At 47.6% G+C, this 20,251-nt stretch overlaps 1 protein-coding gene and 2 long non-coding RNA genes across 5 annotated transcripts in view; 1 reads left to right on the top strand and 2 right to left on the bottom strand.

The window, feature by feature from the left end:
- Polr2I (RNA polymerase II subunit RpII15) overlaps positions 1-2,836 on the bottom strand; it is a 119,361-nt gene extending 116,525 nt beyond the window's left edge. For 2 of the 3 annotated variants that reach the window (XM_075698203.1, XM_075698204.1), the window contains exons 1-2: positions 2,591-2,836; positions 2,465-2,519 (exon numbers count right to left, since the gene is read on the bottom strand). In XM_075698203.1, the coding sequence (XP_075554318.1) occupies positions 2,465-2,519; positions 2,591-2,661 (126 nt within the window). In that variant the 5' untranslated portion in view covers positions 2,662-2,836. The remainder of the gene's footprint in view (positions 1-2,464; positions 2,520-2,590) is intronic. The other variant, XM_075698202.1, reaches the window with a different exon arrangement.
- Positions 2,837-12,413: 9,577 nt separating this feature from the next.
- On the top strand, positions 12,414-14,754 carry LOC142587308 (uncharacterized). Its single transcript, XR_012829448.1, has 2 exons — positions 12,414-12,763; positions 14,441-14,754. It is a non-coding gene; the product is annotated as an uncharacterized LOC142587308 (long non-coding RNA).
- LOC142587307 (uncharacterized) lies at positions 13,767-14,507 on the bottom strand. Its single transcript, XR_012829447.1, has 2 exons — positions 14,215-14,507; positions 13,767-14,145 (listed from the first exon to the last, which is right to left on the bottom strand). It is a non-coding gene; the product is annotated as an uncharacterized LOC142587307 (long non-coding RNA).
- Positions 14,755-20,251: the final 5,497 nt, after the last annotated feature.

Below are 20,251 nucleotides of genomic sequence, written 5' to 3'. Positions count from 1 at the left end.
CAGAAACTTCAGTGCTTCCCTTTTTACTGACGTGCAAGGTCAGAGGGGACACAGATAAAACTGTAGAGAGGAGAACGAGGAGAGGGAGGAGACGAGACAGTTTCCATTTAAGAGAGGGGGGGAAGGTGATGTGAGAAGCGGTCGACCGTCAAATGAACACTTCTGTGCCCACCGTATTAGCTTTGCAGCTATGGCATTGCTAGAGGTCGTGGATTTGATCCCAATGGATGGTTTGCAAAATAGTGAGCGCCATCTGGCGCACAACAGGCAAAGCTGCAGCGCTGTGCGTGCGAGAGCATGCAGTTAGAAAGTGAGTTTCGTTTCTCAGCTTCTGTCTGGCCTCTGACGCGGCAACCGAGTGTGTTGACTGCAGCAAAAATAATTGAAGACGCTGTCACTCCGTTCCAGTTTTCGTACATGTCATCAACCTCCAATTTCTCTAGGTACGCCTAGAAAAATTGGAGGTTGATGTCATGGCTCATCGAGGCTCGGAACTGAAGGAAGATTATAGTAAAAATATTGTACATTCGGAGGCTGCTGATGCCAGCACGGGACTGATGCGAGCGGCGTGCACTATTTCAACAAAAAGTGGAAAGCATGTCGTCGAAACACATTGCCGATTTGTCGCCGAATGTGCACACTTGGTTTCGCAGACTGGCCGTGCGCAGTGACCACCGTGCAAGGTGGCTTGCCTTATTTGCTCTTTGCTGCCGACAGAGTATAGAGACAACCAACTCTGTGTTCATTTAACCGCGACATAACTGTCCAGATGCTAAAATGCCGGCGAGAATAAATGTTTTATGACTCGCGACGTTTTCACTGCAAGCGCCGTCGGCTGTGCTGCTTCGACAATAAGGAGCGATGCCTACCGGCTTCAGCAAGCACAAAGCGTGATGCTGCGCTTAGGAGAGCTTACAGTACTAATATGGCCCATCTGCAACAAAGCAAAGTTTCATGGAGCTGTTTGTCTTATTACGACAGTCTTTTCTCGCATATGGTAAATACGAGAAAGTATCGAACAGCACACCATTCTCTCGACTGTATGCAATAACTACCACCGATGAAGATGTACGGTAGGCCTAGCTCTCTGGCCGTAGGTGTCGCCGGTTACGAAGAAGCTCCTGCTAGCAATTGAACGCACAGTTTTTTGCAAACTCTTTAACACATGCTCGAATATTAAGAGGCTAAATGAAAAATACATTTGAATATCTGTACACCATCTGCAGAAAAGAGCAAACCGGGCGAATTCCGTTGCATGGTGGTCGCAGCGTGCTGCTCGTCAGCGACACTAACACTAAATGCCCTCGATGGTGTGTTTCTAACACTTCGGTGGCATACTGCCGGGTGCTGATTGTCATATGAGGCGCTCTTTCGACATCACTTTATAATATTTAATGTAATTACATGTCAGCGACAACTGAGTAGTGCAACTGCGATTTCACAAGCTCTGTCCGTCCTTGTCCATCTTGAGGTTTCCACATTTCTGGCAAAATGTGGCTGAGGTTTCCACATTTCCGGCAAAATGTGGCTGTGTTTAAGAGCGTCTCGAAGCTTGAGCCCAAAATAAGCTCGCAGTGCTGGCATAACACAATTCAGTAGCCGCAAGCAGTGGGATGAGAACCGGCTCTGCGAGGAGCGAACAAGTTGTGTGCTAACACGGCATCTCCAGTCATCCATGCTGCATTCCTCGCTGAATAGCTCGTCCCGGACAAAACCGAAATAAACTCGTGTTCCGTTTGCTCGTGAAGCAATTTGTACACAATACGCAATACAACTAGCCAGCCTTGTCACGAAAATACCACCACAAACCGGTGTCACAAGGCGTGCGAGGGCTGCGTTGGCTGTTCGTCGTCTTCTCGTATCTAACCATGCAGAGGACACACATGACAGCCGTGTTCGCGCATGCGCAACAGTATTTTTGCAAACTGTCCCATTTCGACGGGTGCAAAATAGAAAACACACGTGCATTTAGATTTTGGGACACGTTAAAGAACATCATGGTGTCAAAATTAATCCGGAGTCCGCCACTACAGCGTGCCTCATAATCGGAGTGTGGTTTTGGCACGTACAGCCCCATAATCCCATTCAAGTTTAATACTTCTGCCACAATGCGATGTATATATGACAACGCTCAAACCTCTCAGAGGTTATAAAATATGGCGCACAACAACGCCTCAAGCAAACATCTCTCCTTGTGTGCTCTCTGTAGTACACAGACGAACAGCAGTGGTGCACGCAAGGTAACGTTTAACATCAACTCACCGCTCGTGTTAGCCTCAACGTTGAAGAAATTAAGGTTTAGCCGTCAACAGCACCGCTAATTATTGTCAATCAAAGCATCCAGCACGGGAAGCTTCGCTTACATCGATTCCCACAGTGCGTGGGATCTCCATATTTCTTTTTCCAGAATTTTTCTCTCGAAAAGCGTCTGAGAAACCCAACTCTGTGGAGTCTGCCAACTCACCGCGTACAGCAAGACACGGTTCTCCTTGTCCTCCTTCGGGTAGAGCATGTTGTTGCTGCGAGAAGAGCGAATAAAAATGACAGACTGTCAGAGTTATAAACGGCGCGATTCAGTGACGGTGCTCACCACTCCTGACAGAACTTGATGCCCACAAAGCCCGGCCCCTCGTCGGTCGGGCCGTCGAAGTTGATGCCCATTATCGTGCAGCGATGGAACAGCACCAGCTGCCGTCAGTATCAATGGACTGCAGGCTAAACTTCGTAAAATCGCACACAAATGTTTTCGCACACCCAGCAGGCTTGCCCGTTAACCTACGGTAGAGCGCATAGAGTTTCTAAGTAAATACCCTAGAGCATAGAGTCAGGCCCCGCACACTCTCAAGTTCAACAAATGGCCACAGAGGGCGAAAAATCAATCGAGGCGCGTTTCAGCGTAAGCGCGCAAGTGGAGCTACTGTAATTTGGGAGAATACTTTAGTTGGTGCTTTCTCTGCTAGGGGCGCTGAACATGCTGATTTTTTAAATTTACACAAACCATTGACATGAATAATCGAGGTGCCTAAGGATGTTTTTTTACCTCAGGCAAATAGGCAGTTGATTCTTTTTTTTAATTTGATTGTTGAAGCTGCTTTTTAGTCATAGTGTCAAGGTTTTTGTACTTGATTAACCACCGACGGCCGACAGCCTATTGGTATCGATGTGTTTCCTGGCCGTTGGCGTTCGAATACTACGGCGGTAAAACATTTTCGAAAGCATGCTGGTTTCGTCTGCGAGTCATTACACAGACTTGCTGTAAAGAGGTCTACTCTTGGCAAAAAATAGTGCCTCATTTTGTTTAGGCGTTGATTATCATAATGAATGCGGCGGAGGTTGACGGAATACGCTTGAAGGTACGTTTTTATGCCGTTGATCTCCATAACACCGTAAGTACGCAAACCGATGTCACAGAACACCCGATGCATCATTGTGTGTTCTCCGTCATCGCTTGTTTGCTGTACGCCTACTAATTCTTCACTTCTTCTTCAAGTGTTGCATCCTCCTTTTGTCCTTGTTCTCTTGTGCTTCAATTACAGTATGTCGTTCCGTCAGCTGTAATGCGCATTTGCAAAACCAATACGTTTGATAAGACGCAGTGGTTATCATAATTTCACTACACATGTATTAAGCTGGCACATGTGGTTCAGATGCAGATACCTGTATGCGGACTTGCACGACGTTGATGCGGAGATTAGGATAATTATGACACCCGTAAGGAAGAGGCAGCTGACGGCCGTAAGCTGTCGTGTTCTTTTCGCCAAATTACCCGGCCTGGTAGTGCTCTAAAGATGCTGTATAAAAGTGACACGCGGTGACAGGGAAGTTATGTTTAGCAGCCGATTGTACGTTTTGTAGCTTAGGTCTTCTTTCTTGCGCGTCTGTGCTACCCTTATTAATGAGCCATTTCTTGACTGTTCTTGACTATGTAACCGCGTTTGTGTGGATCCGTAGACGTGTGCTTTTTGTTGTACTTGTAAAATGCAAATAAAATATTTTCAAGCTTACTCAATCTTTGGTGTGTGCGTTTATTCCAGTCGAGGCCATCGTGCCACCTGGAAACCGCACTCTGTCAGTAGCCCTACACGAAATGAAACAGCTGGAGCGCGGCGGCACAACTCGGGGTAACGGCGGCGTAATAAACGAAAAACCGCTCGAGATGCCCTTAAAAGTCAGTTCAGAGTGTGCCTTAACTCGACATGACTCAGCGCTACATATATTCTGCTGCGCCTTGATCGTGCTCCCGCCAGTTTGGTTGCTGTGTGGCAAACGTAGCGCCTACATACATATGTAGGCGCTACGTTTGCCACACAGCAACCTAACTGGCGGGAGCACGATCGATGCGCATCAGCCAGATCCCAGTAGGTAAAGCGACCATACTGTGCAAAACCCCGTTTCCGGATAAATGGATGGATGGATGGATGGATGATTGTGGCTCAACCCTTTGAATCGGGCGGCGGCGGCGCGCGCCACCTAGCCTTTAATGGTTCTATATGCATGCATACCTATGTATTTACTCCTTTACTTTTGCGTTGATATTGTCCACCAATCAGATAGCCTCCGTTTAGTTATTTCTACCTGTTCAAAGTCTATTCTACTTTCACTGTCTTTAAAACCCAAGGCTTTGAATAGTTCCCCGTTAGATTCAACTGCAGGGTGAAGTTGTATGCGACCACAGGTGGCGCTGTACAACCGGAAACGGAAACGGGGTTTTGCACAGGATGGCCGTTTTACCAGGTGTTCTGTGGGCTTTACTGGGTTTCTGGCTGCTGCGCCTCGATCGTGCTCCCGCCAGTTTAGTTGCTATGTGGCAAACCTAGCGCCTAAATATATATGTAGGCGCTACACTTGCCACACAGCAACCAAACTGGCGGGAGCACGATCGAGGCGCAGCAAAATACATGTAGCGCTGAGTCATATCGAGTTAAGGCACATTCTGAACTGACTTTTAAGGGCATCCCGAGCGGTTTTTCGTTTATTACGCCGCCGTTACCCCGAGTTGTGCCGCCGCGCTCCAGCTGTTGCATTTCGTGTAGGGCTACTGACATAATGCGGTTTCCAGGTGGCACGATGGCCTCGACTGGAATAAACGTATACGACACCAAAGATTGAGTAAGCCTGAAAACATTTTATTTTCATTTTACAAGTACAACAAAAAGCACATGTCTACGCATCCACACAAACGCGGTTACATAGTCAAGAACATAGTCAAGAAATGGCTCATAATAAGGGTACCACAAACGCACAAGAAAGAAGACCTAAGCTACAAAACGTACGGTCGGCTGCTAAGTATAATAATTTCCCTGTCACCGCGTGTCACTTTTATACAGCATCTTTACAGCACTACCAGGCCGGGTAGTTTGGCGGAAAGAACGCAACAGCTTACGGCCGTCAGCTGCCTCTTCCTTACGGGTGTCATAATTATCCTAATCTCCGCATCAACGTCGTGCAACTCCGCATACAGGTATCTGCATCTGAACCATATGTGCCAGCTTATTACATGTGTAGTGAAATTATCATAACCACTGCGTCTTATCAAACGTATTGGTTTTGCAAATGCGCATTACAGCTGACGGAACGACATACTGTAAGTGAAGCACAAGAGAACAAGGACAAAAGGAGGATACAACACTTGAAGAAGAAATGAAGAATTAGTAGGCGTACAGCAAACAAGCGATGACGGAGAGCACACAATGATGCATCGGGTGTTCTGTGACATCGGTTTGCGTAGTTACGGTGTTATGGAGATCAACGGCATAAAAACGTACCTTCAAGCGTACTTCCTCAACCTCCGCCGCATTCATTATGATAATCAACGCCTAAACATAATGAGGCACTATTATTTGCCAAGCGTAGACCTCTTTACAGCAAGTCTATGTAATGACTCGCAGACGAAACCAGCATGCTTTCGAAAATGTTTTAGCGCCGTAGTATTCGAACGCCAACGGCCAGGAAACACATCGATGCCAATAGGCTGTCGGCTGTCGGTGGTTAATGAAGTACAAAAACCTTGACGCTATGACTAAAAAGCAGCTTCAACAATCAAATTTAAAAAAAACCAACTGCCTATTTGCCTGAGGTAAAGAAACATCCTTAGACACCTCGACTGTTTATGTCAATGGTTTGTGTAAAGTAAAAAATTCAGAATGTTTAGCGCCCCTAGCAGAAAAAGCACAAATTAAAGTATTCGACCAAATTACAGTAACTCCACTTGCGCGCTTACGCTGAAACACGGATGGATGGATGGATGGATGATTGTGGCTCAACCCTTTGAATCGGGCGGTAAAGCCCCTCAATTTTTCAAAAGTAGCGCCATTCTTAGATCTTTCCGACACCCCGCTCACCCTGGTGCCTCCTCCTCCACGCCTCCTGTTTCCCCAGCCTCCTCCGCTCCCCCATTGGCTAATCTGTGTCACGTGGAAGCAGGCGCCGCGCTTTTGTATATTTTTTTCTTTCCAGCGCGGAGCAGGCGCCGCGCTTTTGTATATTTTTTCTTTCCAGCGCACCGACCTCCATTGTTGGGCCTGCGCGACGAAAGTACGGCAGGCGGACTGACGGAGTGCGTTAGCGTAATACAATGTGCAGGGCCGAGAACATAATTGCGATGCCATGCTGCTGCGCCTTCGGTTGCCGCAACAGACACAGCGAGGGCAAAAAGTTTTTTGCTTTGCCGTCCGGCGAACGCAGCGCAAAAAGAAGTGTGGAGTCGCAGGATCGGGCGCGCTGACTTCGAGGAAGTGGCAAAGAACGCACGGCTTAATGAAGTAAGGGCCACGGCTACTCACAACCTCTGATTTTGAGCCTAGTTCACGCCTTCCGCTTCGAAAAAGTGTGTGTTCATGCTCTGCGTGGTTTTTAGCGCGTTGTCTGACTTTCTTTTTTTTTCGAATGTGCTCTCTTTGTTTCATGTAGTTTCGTCTTGCGGTGAAATGCACGCATCTGCAGCTGGCCTGTGACATAAAAGCGACTTTATTCAGGGTGTGTTTTGAGCTCCACCAGAAGTTCGCACATTCTCGACGCTTTTGCAAGGCTCACTATGACTTACGATGCAGTCTTAGCTTCGAATGTACGCCCGGATGTATTGATTTGGTTTGTGGTGATCAACTTTTTTAACGTTCCGAAGCGACTAAAGCTAAAAGGTTGTAGTGGATGGCTCCGGATAACTTTATCTAGCTCGCCTGGGGATGTTTAACGTGCACTTTGATCGTAGAGTCGTACGTGGGCCGGTAAATTCCCCGTTGGCGTTTCATAATACTCGCGCGCTAGCGCTGCTTTAGAAGTTGGCGCCTCGGCGCGATTGTATTTCTTCAATAAATCTTATTTACTAGTTGTTACAACTTGTCATTATTTCGTATTATTGACGGCGCCTCCAGGGCACCAAAGCGGCAACGGGAACACCAAAGCTAGAACCAGGGCTGGATGGGGCTCGCCGAAGCCTGTGCATGCCAAGGGGGTATAAGATCGCGGACAGCCAATTTTGTATGCGAACACTCCCTGCGACGCCTGCATTAGTGTAATGTTACGTGCTCTTCAGAGGCCTCCGTTAGCCATTACATGTGCCTTCCTGGAGCAGTACTTGTAAAAAAAAACACTATATCGTCACGATTACCAAAGCAACCCGCAATGAAAAAAACGGCCCTGTTGCCAGGCATTGCTGACCGCACACAGCCGGAATCTCTCATGCGCCGACCGAACAAAAGTGTCCTGCAGGTACATGAATGACCCTACGAAACCACGTACACATACTTTAACGCTGTCAACACCTGAAACTTTGGTAATTACGCGCGTGTTTGAGTACACCGCGTGCTTGCGTCGTGTTTCAGCAACACGAGCTCTCAACGTCGCGCGCTTTACGCCTTAAATACGCCTTGAATAATGGTAATTTTCTCTATTTCTTCCGCAATTCCAAGACGAAATTCTAAAGGCCAGTTACCGACTGACGAACAAAGATCTCGATTGAAAAAACTGCTCCGCAGGGCTCGAGCGAACTTTTCTGTGGATTTCCTCCCGTAGCGTGTTAGCCGTCGTCTGCTACGGCAGGCCCACCACCGGCGGCGCCACCGTCGAGGCCGCGCCGAGCGGAGGAGGAGGGAAGCGAATGGCGCTACTTTGGAAGATTGAGGGGCTTTATCGGGCGGCGGCGGCGCGCGCCACCTAGCCTTTAATGGTTCTATATGCATGCATACCTATGTATTTACTCCTTTACTTTTGCGTTGATATTGTCCACCAATCAGATAGCCTCCGTTTAGTTATTTCTACCTGTTCAAAGTCTATTCTACTTTCACTGTCTTTAAAACCCAAGGCTTTGAATAGTTCCCCGTTAGATTCAACTGCAGGGTGAAGTTGTTTACAAGCAAGTATCACGTGTTCCGCCGTTTCCTCCTCCTCTCTACACGCCTCGCACACCAAATCTATCTCCTGGTATCTGGCTCGGTACGTTTTAGTCCTCAGTACACCTGTCCTGGCTTCGAACAACAATGAGCTTCCCTTAGAGTTATCGTAAATATTTTCTTTGGCTATTTCTTGCTTAAACGTCCTGTATGTCTCCAATGCCGATTTGGTTTGCATCTCTGTACTCCACATACCCCTCTCTGCCTCCTTAACCTTTTTCTTGACAGATGATTCCTTACTTGTTCCCCCGCTACTGCCCAAGTATTTGCTTGTCAATTTTCTAGTTCGCTTCCTCCACCTCGTGTCAACATTCCTCGTGTATAAGTAACTGAAAACCTTCCTAGCCCACCGAATTTCCCCCATTTTTCTCAATCGCTCCTCAAATGCTATCTTGCTACTAGCCTCTCTGCCCTCGAAAGAAGACCATCCCAGATCCCCCTGCACTCCAAGATTTGGTGTCTTGCCATGTGCTCCCAGAGCGAGCCTACCCACACCACGTTGCCTAATTTCCAACTGTTGCCGGGTCTCTGTTCTAATACATAGAACTGCATTGGCAAAAGTCAGGCCTGGTACCATTACCCCCTTCCATATCCCTCGTACTACCTCGTACCTATTGTAGTTCCACAGTGCCCTACTCTTCATAATCGCTGCACTTCTGTTACCTTTAGTCGTTAGATATTTTTCGTACTCTGTCAGATACTCAATGCCATTATTTATCCACACCCCAAGGTACTTGTATTTATCGACTATCTCCAGCGTGGCCTCCTGTATCTTATGCTCGCCGCAACTGTTACCATTAAAAATCATGACTGCTGATTTTTCTTTGCTAAACCTCAAGCCCAACCTGTCTCCTTCTGTACCACATATGTCCATTAATTCCTGCAGATCTTCTGCATTGTCAGCCATTAATACAATATCATCCGCGTACATCAGTCCTGGTAATGACTGTTCAATCAATTTTCCTTGCTTGAGAAATGATAGGTTGAAGCCGAGTCCACTTTGCTGTATTTTGGCCTCTAGACCTTGTAGGTACAGCATAAACATCAGAGGTGACAATGGGCACCCCTGCCTAAGCCCCCGCCGAATCATCACAGGCTCCGAAACCTGCTTTTCCCATTGTATAATCACCCGGTTACCTTTATAGATATCTTTTAAGAAATTGGTTACTCCATCTTGCACTCCTAAAATTTCCAGAATGCCCCACAAGCCCTCTTGAAGTACACTGTCATAGGCTCCCTTGATGTCCAAAAAAAGCCAGCCATAGGGGTCTGTGTTCCTTTTCAGCTATTTCAATGCACTGTGTTAGCGAGAACAGATTGTCCTCTAGCCTCCTATGCTTCCGGAACCCATTTTGTAGCTCTCCAAGTACCCCCTCGTTCTCTATCCATGCCTGCAGTCTGTCCTTTATAATCTGCATAACCACCCTGTAAACCACTGACGTCACTGTTATAGGCCGGTAGTTATTTATGTCAGCTTTGTCCCCCTTTCCCTTATATATCATTCTCATCCTACTTAGCCTCCATTCGTCAGGTACTTTACCATCCACTAGCATTTTGCTCACCACCTCCCTCAATGCTTTCTTAGATTTCGGGCCCAATTTCTTTATTAACATAATTGGAATACCATCGGGGCCTGCCGATGTGCTACTTGGTACCCTCTTCTCCGCCCTTTCCCACTCTTTTTGTCCAAGCGAAAGCAGTGGGTTGATCGGGCTATCCCTCTCCGACGTACTGCATGTACCATTTGTCTGTTCTGTAAATTTTCCCCTCATCATGGTTCCTATATGCTCCATTGCCGCCTCTCCTTCTAACCGAGTACCTTGAGCTGTTACTATATGCCTCTGCTCTAGGCTTGTCCTATTACCCAAGGAGTTCAGATGTTGCCAGAATTTTCTAGCTGCCTGTTTATCTTTTTTATTGCTTATTTTTGACAGCCATTGGGATCCTTTTGTCTTGATTTTCTCGTTGATCAAATAAGATGCTTCCCTTTTGCATTTTATGTTGTTTACCCATTTGCTCTCTACTTCTGCTTCAGGTTCTCCCTTACTTTTGGAATACCTGTGTTCCCTGGAGGCTTCCTGACGTTTCTTTATGGCCTTCTTAACCTCTTCATCCCACCAGCTCTTGAGTTTTCGTATCCCTTGCCTTGTTTTCCTGACTCGCGCCTTACCTAGCTCACGCTCAAATAGTCTCATTAACTTTGGGTAAGTCCAATCAGTTTCAGTACTCTCTGATATTTCCTCTTCAATTTGTTTGGCCGCTATTTCCACTTCGTCTTCTGAGTAAAAAATCACATCTGGCGTTTCCTCGCGCGTCGTTCGTGCTTTAGTTTCCCTCTTAAAACTCAACTTGATACGTTTGTGGTCGCTACCTATACTTCTGGAGTCCTGTTCATCTATAATCATGGCTCCTAATCTATCGTACATCCTATGTGACATCAACGCATAATCTATTGTCGAGTGTCGACCCCCTACCTCCCATGTTATGATCCCGTCACACTTTTCAGTAGAGTTACAGACAACTAAGTTAAGCCTCTCACACATATCCAGCAGCATGTTACCTGTGGAGTCTGTGTACCCATCCATATCTTCAACATGCGCATTCATGTCTCCTAATACAATTACTTCACATCCTTTTCCTAGCTCATTGATGTCCGCTGCTATACAGTCCAACATTTTTTTTTGTTTTCCTCTTTAGCATTTGATCCTGTCCAAAGGTATACAAAGCCCAGAAGTGTTTTCGCCCCTGCTACTTTTCCTTCTAGCCATAAATACTCCTTGCATTCCAGTTTGACCCTTTGCCAATTTGTATTTTTATGAATGAATGCTCCAATTCCCCCACCCTTTCTGCTACCCTGCACTCTGTTGCAGTATTCCCATGCATAATCAGGGTTACAGGGTGGTTGTTCCATGTCCCTAAGATGTGTCTCTACAAACCCATAAACCATTAAGTTCTCCTGCCTTAGTTGTTCTTCGATTTCCTCCCATTTTAGCCTATTTCTGCCACCTTGCATGTTAATGAACCCTATGTCTGACTTAATTTGGCTCTTGCGCTTATTCCTGTCACCTCTCCCACAGTACCGATGTTCGCGTGTTTGTGGCTCCTGCCTCGAATCTTCCACGCCTACACTGCTTCTTTCAGGGCTCTGGGTCCCCCTAAAAAAGCTGTTGCCTGGCGACCCATCCTGCCCCCTATCCTTTTGCCAGTGGCACCACTGTAGTGAATACCATCCTGCACAAAAGGTCGGAAGCCGGTTCCGTACACGTCCCTGTTGACCTCCATCACGCTGTACCCGAGTCGTCCGCTCAGACTCCTAATGACCCGATTGGCCTCAACCACCCTCCTTTCTACCTGGTAAGCCTGGCCCTGGACCTCTGGGATAGTGCATACGGTCACATGCACCCTCCCGGAGGCCTCTCTAAGCTTACTCAGCCCAGTCTCAATGTGCCTCTCGAGGTCCTGGCTTCTCCCCTTAAGCACGTCATTGAGCCCAGAATGCATAATGACCAAGCTGTCGCTCTCCGTGCTGACCCCAATTACTTCCCGCGCCTTGGTCATTGCTTCCGCCATACCCTTGCCCGCTTGCACCTCCACCTGTACTCGCCCGTCCGCCTTCACTCTCACCATCACGCCCTGTCACGCCACCATCACGCCCCATCACGCCCTACCCATAGGGCCGTTTCCTGTTGTACAGCGCCACCCGTGGTCACATACTTTAGTTCACGACGCCAGCGCTACGCTTATTTCCGTAGCACTGTGGAAGGTACAGTTTCCCTTCTCTAACTTTGTATAGGTGTTCTGTGATAGAGTTTCTCACTATAACAGTAATGTAGTACGAAACTCTATGCCCTAGAGAGAAATGTGGCGCTAGTGTCTACGGGGTTTCTCATGACATTGCTCATGAGCGTTGCCTCAACCATAGAGTTAATATACTGACTCTAGAGGACAAGCTACCCATAGGGCCCATGCATTAAAATCGGGAACCGCAAGAGTGCCGCCATGTTGCTACGCGCCGCGGTTGCCAGCTCCTGAAACGCTTGCTAGACTTGGTGACAGTAGTCAGTTTTAATCCGGCAACCGTAGCAGCGTCGCAGCATGGCGTCTCGCTTGTGGTGTCGTGATGTGTGCGTGCAGCCGTGTGTTTGGGCTTTATAAGTTGGTTCTTTATTCTATGTTGCGGGACGGTGTGGGTGTGGTCCATGTTGGCCGTACAGGTGGCAGTTATGCAACCGAGGGATGATCCTGTTCAAGTTTCCGGCGGTATGCGGTTTTCAGCGGTCACGCCTGTTGCAGGAGTGTCACTCGACGAGGTTACGAGCTCGAAGCTGTGGTCAGATTCCTCGTTGGCGTTCCGTAATGCTCTTCGCACGGGCGCGGTATGTTGCAAAAGCCGCTTTCGCGATCTATCGTCGCGACGATAGATCGTGTTTTTTTTATTATAAGTACTGATCCAGCTGTAGGGCACATGTAACCGACAAACGGAAGTCTCAGGAGAGCACCTGAGATTATAATAAAGCAGGCGGCGCAGGAACTGCAGGGCACCCAAGGGACAGTGGGGGGATCAAAGCTCGAAGCAGAACGGTACGTAGGTTGGGGCCGCCGAGGCAGGTGTGTGCCAGGGAGTGTTCGCACGGACAGCTCCCCTGGCACGCGCAGCAGTGCCTCGCAAGGTCGAGATACTTTAAAGGCACCTGCGGCCATTATCTTTCTTTTGCCTCGGTGCAGTGAGCACGATTAACGAGAATAATATGGAGGGCATCCGGTGCAGTCGCCAATGCGTCATGGCAAATGTAGTTCACGTCGCCTGGCATGTGTAGTGATATCAGAGTTGGTTGTATGAACTTTATGCATAATACGCTTTGTTACGGTACCCTAACGGAATGGGTCTAGAGGACGGTGTTGGTACATTTTTTCGTACCGCCCTAATCCCATACCCCCCCTCTTTTTTTTTTATGTATGCATACAATTCCTTGCCATGACGGATCATAGCCTCCTTTATTTTTGAAAAATAGAGGAGGCTATGGACGGATTGACCAGTTGAAATTTTCAACTTGTCAGTAACTTTAATAGGAATCACTGTAATAAACACAATTCCACGATCGGATTGTTTACTTTCATTTTTTGTTGTAACACTGAGGACTACATAGAACTTTATTTTGTATATGTGAGAGAAGTATGTGGATATCACGAGCTTAAGCCAGTGTGCGATACACAGACAAAGCAGCTGCTACAACATGAACTGCATTGAGGGCCACAAAACACATACGTAATTAAAGGTGAAAAATATAGGGGGAAGCTTCAAAATACGCTCTGTAGCACTGCAAAGTATAACATATATTGTATGTGTTTAATAAATTTTCAAAAAACAATGCATCAATGTCCCATTTGCCTTCAAGTTTATTATCAAGTTCAAGTTTACTGAAGTTGATGAGCATATGTACAACAGGAATCTACTGACAAACCCGCAGTCAAGGTGGCTGTTCGAGGTGTGCTGGCTGCCTCAGTGTAAGAAAAAGAAATTGGGTGAATGTCGACACCAGTGCCACTGCTTCTTGCCTCTGAACTGCACGTGCCTGCGCGGCATCTTTGTGCACAAGTGTGCTGGCGTGGCCAGGCGTAGGAGTCATCTGAGAGAAATAGTATAGTTTACATGGAGAAGTGGCTGTTCACATTGCCTGTCGCTTTCCCTCAAATGTTTCCTTGGCGGCTGGGGTGACACACCCGCAGTCAAGGTGGCTGTTCGAGGTGTGCTGGCTGCCTAAACGAAAGAAAAAAAAAAGAAATTAAATGAATGTCGATACCAGTGCTATTGCTTCTTGCCTCTTACCTGCATTTGCCTCCACAGCCTCTTGGCTTGCGGAGTCTGTATGAGGTAGCTGCTGTGGCTAGGCGTAGGCATTGTTTAAGCAAAAAGAAAAGGCCATTCAAATGAGGAATTATGGAAATAAATGCAGTTGTTATGTCTGCTTCTTGCACTCTTCTTGCCTAAAAGTTTTCAAACATAATGTCCAGTACACACCAGCACTTTGACTGCTTCTGCTTTTTACCTGCAGGTGTTGCTGCAAGATCCTTAGTATGGCTGCGTGCAGCATGGTAACACTTGGTGGAGGCATTTGAAGTGGTAGCCAAAAATATAAAGAATCATCCTTGTCTGCATGAATGCTTTCAATTTATAAATGCAGTGGTAACTATCACTATTAGTGCAAGGCCCCCCACATCTATGCGGCAAGTGCCATAACTTGAAACTGAATTTTTCCTTTAGTGTTTCACAAGGCGTCTGATATGTCCATATTAGATGTGATGTGTTTGTTTTTATTTATCCCAGTGTGGGGGAGAGAGAGCATCATTAAATTGTTTTTTATTTTTCCGTGTCTTGTTCTTTGGTTTATTTCTGAATTTATCAAGCAGCAATCTCATCATGCTAAAGTGACTTATGTAATGGCAATCAGCTTTTGTTTTGCAGAAAAACAACGCATTTCCTGATCCATTGTTTGACATCCCCTAACACGCATAATTTTGCAGAGTGTTCTACCTATACTGACTTGCTTGACCTCCACTAAAGAGTCTTGCATTTTCTAATACGACTCTTTCCTTAAAATCATTCGACACTTCTCATAATTTCTGTACCTTGGGCTTCTGATACTATGCATTCACCATTTTTGCTTGTTTCTGACTAGAAATGTCTTCTTTAATTTAGAGCTTAAATTTTACCTTTGGAACACACGGAAGGGCTTGCCATTGCATATCTGCATAAAAGGAAAACATGTTTCATTAACATCTGCAAAATTCAATTGAAGATTGATGAATGCAGCTTGCAGTGTGATATGACTGAATGAGCCATAAGAGTAACTCATCTAACTTGGTAAATTAAAGCACATATTAGTGTGATGTACAAGATACGTTACGCTAACGTGGTGGGTTCTCTTGCTTATACAGCAAAATAATCGGTGCGCGAGAAAACTGATTTAAGGAAAATGAGCTGGAGCTATCCACATGATCTACTTATTTTACCTGCGAGTATGGTCAACAAAAATGTGTCCCAGCTGCTTAGTGGTATTTGAGATTATGTCAGTATTGCATATGTGCCTGTTGCCTAAATTAATTGAATTTTGGAAATGCTTCGATCTGATGTGCATATCTGCAGTTTATGGATACACGTAAAAGACTCAGCATCAAGTGCAAGTGAACGGTCCCACAGGCCCGGAGTCGATCATGCAAATAGATTCGCTGCACAAATTTGTGACCAGAAAAGATATTCCACATGAAATGGCATGCAAGGAAGTGTTGAAAATATTGCACAGTTAATAAAACGCCTACGCTATTAATATGTGGGTTGATGCACTCGTTATGCAAAACGGAGGTGAGGCGTGCAGACAGGACACAAGGGTAGAGTATTTACAAGCAAACAACACGGGCGCCGCCCACTTCTCTACTCTTGTGTCCTGTCTGCACGCCTCACCTCTGTTTTGCATAATGAATCCTTACCAACTAGCTCAGCTTTCTGTCGTTCTAAGTCTCGATGCACTCGATTTCGTCCGCATTAGGCACTCGCCTCTTGATTACTTCGTGGCGCAGAAATAGTCGGCATCAGGCTGTTTTTCTGCTGTGGCCTTTGTAGAAGCATGATTGTTCAAAGTGCAACAATTAAACAGATTCTTTGAGTTGCTTGTGGCTTCGCCAGTACAATTCCGGTGCGCTGGTCCGCCTGTCCAGCAATTTCCTACTGAAGGGAAACCTGCAAATAAAAACACCGCTCCGCATGTAGAAAAATGCTCTACTGTGACGCTTCTCAAACGATTGTGATGCACCACAAGAGCTGCCTACTCGCGTGATATTCTCAACAAGGAGATACATTCGTTTACTTACATGTGAAGGTATATGCGAGAGCACTTCGGGGCTTCGGTGGCACATAAGGCACGAGTGTGCCATAGCGTCCGATGTCGACGCGCGATCGCATGTCAAACCTAAACTGTACGAAACTACTACGTATCAAAAAAACAGATTCGAAACCGAAATTCGCGTCATCCTTTATTGCATGAATGCATACATCGTGATTTACATAAGTCACGAACTTAGCGATCGCTTTCTGTAAACTTAATATTAACGCACCACCTTCATAAAGCCATCAGGTATGCGTTTTTAGATGACAAAGCATAAGGTGACCTGTACTTGTTTTCAGCTCTTTCAATAGTAATTGCGCTGGCCACATTGACCAGTAGCAACAGGGCGGCGCCCTAGAGGTTTCCACTTTTCCGGCCCAGCTTTTCCTCTAGAGTTGTTCTACTAACTCTATGGCCTCAGCCCATAGAGTTTCCTACAAAATTACTAGAGGGAACTCTGGCGCTAGTGTCTACGTGAGCTACAATGGGAGCGGTTGTCCCAGCATGGAAATTACCATAGAGTTAGTATAGTAACTCTATGAAAGAAACGCGCTTCCACGCGCTTGCCGACTCGATCGCAAGGGGACAGCCTGATCAACATCAATATCAGCAGCAATGGCGGATTTGCGCTTGCCATGGCGCTTGCAAAGTTTTCAATAGTTTTCGACTATTAAGTGATGCTTTTGCTATTTTAACGTGTGGAGGTTCATTGTACGTCTGTTTTTTCAAGTTTGGCATGTGTTTTAACACATGTGAGGGTGTAGTCTTTTCTTCTTCAGCGGATATTTGTACAAGACCCTCACCGTCTATCGGGTAAGATGTGTACGTATGCTACACGCAATCGTAGCAGGCCCCGCACACTCTCAAGTTCAACAAATGGCCAGAGAGGGCGAAAAATCAATCGAGGCGTGGCTTGGTGGCGGACGGTGCGGACGGCGGTACGGACGCTCCTGTGGTCGAGGCTTCAGCGACTTCGTTCGTAGCTAAGTACCTTTTAACTTTATTAGCTAGTGTTTTGAAGTATTTTCTGTTGCATGGAGTAGGGACGCAAATTTTGAATTCTTGGTAAGAGTAGCAAACGCACCGGCTTTGTCTAGGTCTGGCGGCTCCCCGTTAGGCCTAGTTGGTAGGAGGGACCTATTGATAGGCTTCGTTAATTATTTCAGCTAGCTCCTCAGATTCTTGCATGGGGTAGGGAGTGACAATTCTTTATTTTAGTTTGGGATAGCGGTCGAGGTCGGCTTTGCTTGAGTGATTTGGCGAAGTTCCTCGTTGGGCCTCGGGACGTAGGCCTAGCGATGAAATCGAAGAACGCGAAGGCCGCGGGGGACGGGGAGCAAGTGCAGTGCGACGAGTGCCTGCGATGGTGCTTCCTCGACGAAACTAAGTTCCAGAATTTAGCAGACGCGGAGGGGTCTAGCTTCACGTGCAGGTCGTGCGAGGGCGTCAGGGAAGCCGTCCAAAAACTGGAAGGGAATTGGGCGGCTAAGTTCGACGAGCTTAAGGCAGAACTGAGGGAGGAACAGGAGAAGCAGCACTGCAGGCGAAAGTTGACAATTTTGTCAAGGTGGAGGCGGCCCAGGCCGCGCAGTTAGTAAGGACCGTGGCCGAGCTTGAGGCAGAAAAAGAAAGGAGCGCCGAACTGGAAAGGCGGCTCGACGCGCTGGAGACGCGGGCAGCGGAGAAGGTCGGGTCAGGACAACAAAGTGTTGGCAAAAACTCGGAAAGTAGGGTAGACCCTACAGGCGAAGTGGGAGGCAGGGAGCCAAAGCAAGCCGTCGTCAGCTCGCCGCCGGTGAAACGGCGTAGTTATAGTGAAGCTGCACAACGCGCCCCGAGTGAGGCGACGCTGCAGCCACAGGGGCGCCAGCGGGCGCAAAGGGAGGGGCAGCAGGCACAGGCTGCAGTCGAACGGTTTGCACGTAGAAGGGTCCTGGTGATAGGGGACTCCAATGTGGGGAGGGCCGAACAGGGCGTGATGGTGAGAGTGAAGGCGGACGGGCGAGTACAGGTGGAGGTGCAAGCGGGCAAGGGTATGGCGGAAGCAATGACCAAGGCGCGGGAAGTAATTGGGGTCAGCACGGAGAGCGACAGCTTGGTCATTATGCATTCTGGGCTCAATGACGTGCTTAAGGGGAGAAGCCAGGACCTCGAGAAGCACATTGAGACTGGGCTGAGTAAGCTTAGAGAGGCCTCCAGGAGGGTGCATGTGACCATATGCACTATCCCAGAGGTCCAGGGCCAGGCTTACCAGGTAGAAATGAGGGTGGTTGAGGCCAATCGGGTCATTAGGAGTCTGAGCGGACGACTCGGGTACAGCGTGATGGAGGTCAACAGGGACGTGTACGGAACCGGCTTCCGACCTTTTGTGCAGGATGGTATTCACTACAGTGGTTCCACTGGCAAAAGGATAGGGGGCAGGATGGGTCGCCAGGCAACAGCTTTTTTAGGGGGACCCAGAGCCCTGAAAGAAGCAGTGTAGGCGTGGAAGATTCGAGGCAGGAGCCACAAACACGCGAACATCGGTACTGTAGGAGAGGTGACAGGAATAAGCGCAAGAGCCAAATTAAGTCAGACATAGGGTTCATTAACATGCAAGGTGGCAGAAATAGGCTAAAATGGGAGGAAATCGAAGAACAACTAAGGCAGGAGAACTTAATGGTTTATGGGTTTGTAGAGACACATCTTAGGGACATGGAACACCCGCCCTGTAACCCTGATTATGCATGGGAATACTGCAACAGAGTGCAGGGTAGCAGAAAGGGTGGGGGAATTGGAGCATTCATTCATAAAAATACAAATTGGCAAAGGGTCAAACAGGAGGAGGAGGAGGAAAAAGTGGAGAAGGAAAGGTAGGGAGGTTAACCAGTTTAGCTTAACCGGTTTGCTACCCTACACATGGGAGAGGGATGGGGGAGATTAAAGATGGGGAAGGGGGAGAGGGAGAGAGAGCACATAGCACAGCACACACACATCGTCCGTTGGAGTCCATCAATCTGGCTTGGTACGTGACATCACTCTCACAGCCGCTTGTCTAATCCAGTCTCTTTCAAAAACCGAAGAAGTCCCTTTGTCGCCTTCACCTGCGATGTCTTCTGTCGGCGGCATGTGAAAATCGTGTCGAGGGACAATGGTCTACTGTCAAGGTGCGCTAGAACAGATGCCAGGGACTGTCGCTGAACATTATATTCAGGACAGTCGCACAGAATATGTTCCAGCGTCTCCTCGCAAAGACAGGCATTACAGAGAGCGTTGTCGGCCATTCCAATGCGGAAGGAGTAAGATTTCGTGAAAGCCACCCCTAGCCATAAGCGATAAAGCAGAGTCGCCTCTCTTCGGCGGAGTCCAGTTGGCATAAAGAGATGCACCAACGAGGGCAGATGGTATTGATGGTTGCTCTGGTTGGTCTGGCTGTGTGGTGTGCACCATAGAGATAGCGTGATCTCCTGTGCAAGCACTCGAAGTCTGCTAGCTGCGTCGGATCGTGAAAGCGGTATGGCCTCCTCTTGTGCGTCTTCAAGAGCTGCCCGAGCGGCATTATCGGCATCTTCGTTTCCAGTGACGCCGCAGTGACTTGGCAGCCACTGAAACGTCACGTGGTGTCCTTTCTCCTGTGATGTATGGAGTAGGCACCTAATATCGAATACGAGCTGTTCGAATGGCCCGCGACGCAGAGCTGATTGTACAGATTGTAGGGCTGCCCTTGAGTCGCTGAAGATTGACCATTGTCGAGGTGGCTCCCGATTGATGAAACGAAGTGCAGCGCGAAGAGCAGCTAGTTCAGCAGATGTCGATGATGTTGGGTGGTCAGTCCTAAAGCTGATGGTAATAGCTTTTGCTGGGACAACCACAGCACCGGAAGAACACTGCATGTTTGTGGAACCATCAGTATAAATGTGTTCACTGTCCGCGTACCTCTCGTGCAGAAGAAGCAGAGACAGTTGTTTCAGCACAGGCGACGACAGTTCAGACTTTTTCCCGATT

Source organism: Dermacentor variabilis, chromosome 7 (genome assembly GCF_050947875.1).
Source record: "Dermacentor variabilis isolate Ectoservices chromosome 7, ASM5094787v1, whole genome shotgun sequence".
In the NCBI taxonomy this organism is placed as follows: Eukaryota; Metazoa; Arthropoda; class Arachnida; order Ixodida; family Ixodidae; genus Dermacentor; species Dermacentor variabilis.
Note: the sequence above shows the minus strand (reverse complement) of the source record. Positions and strands in the feature narration are given on the sequence as shown.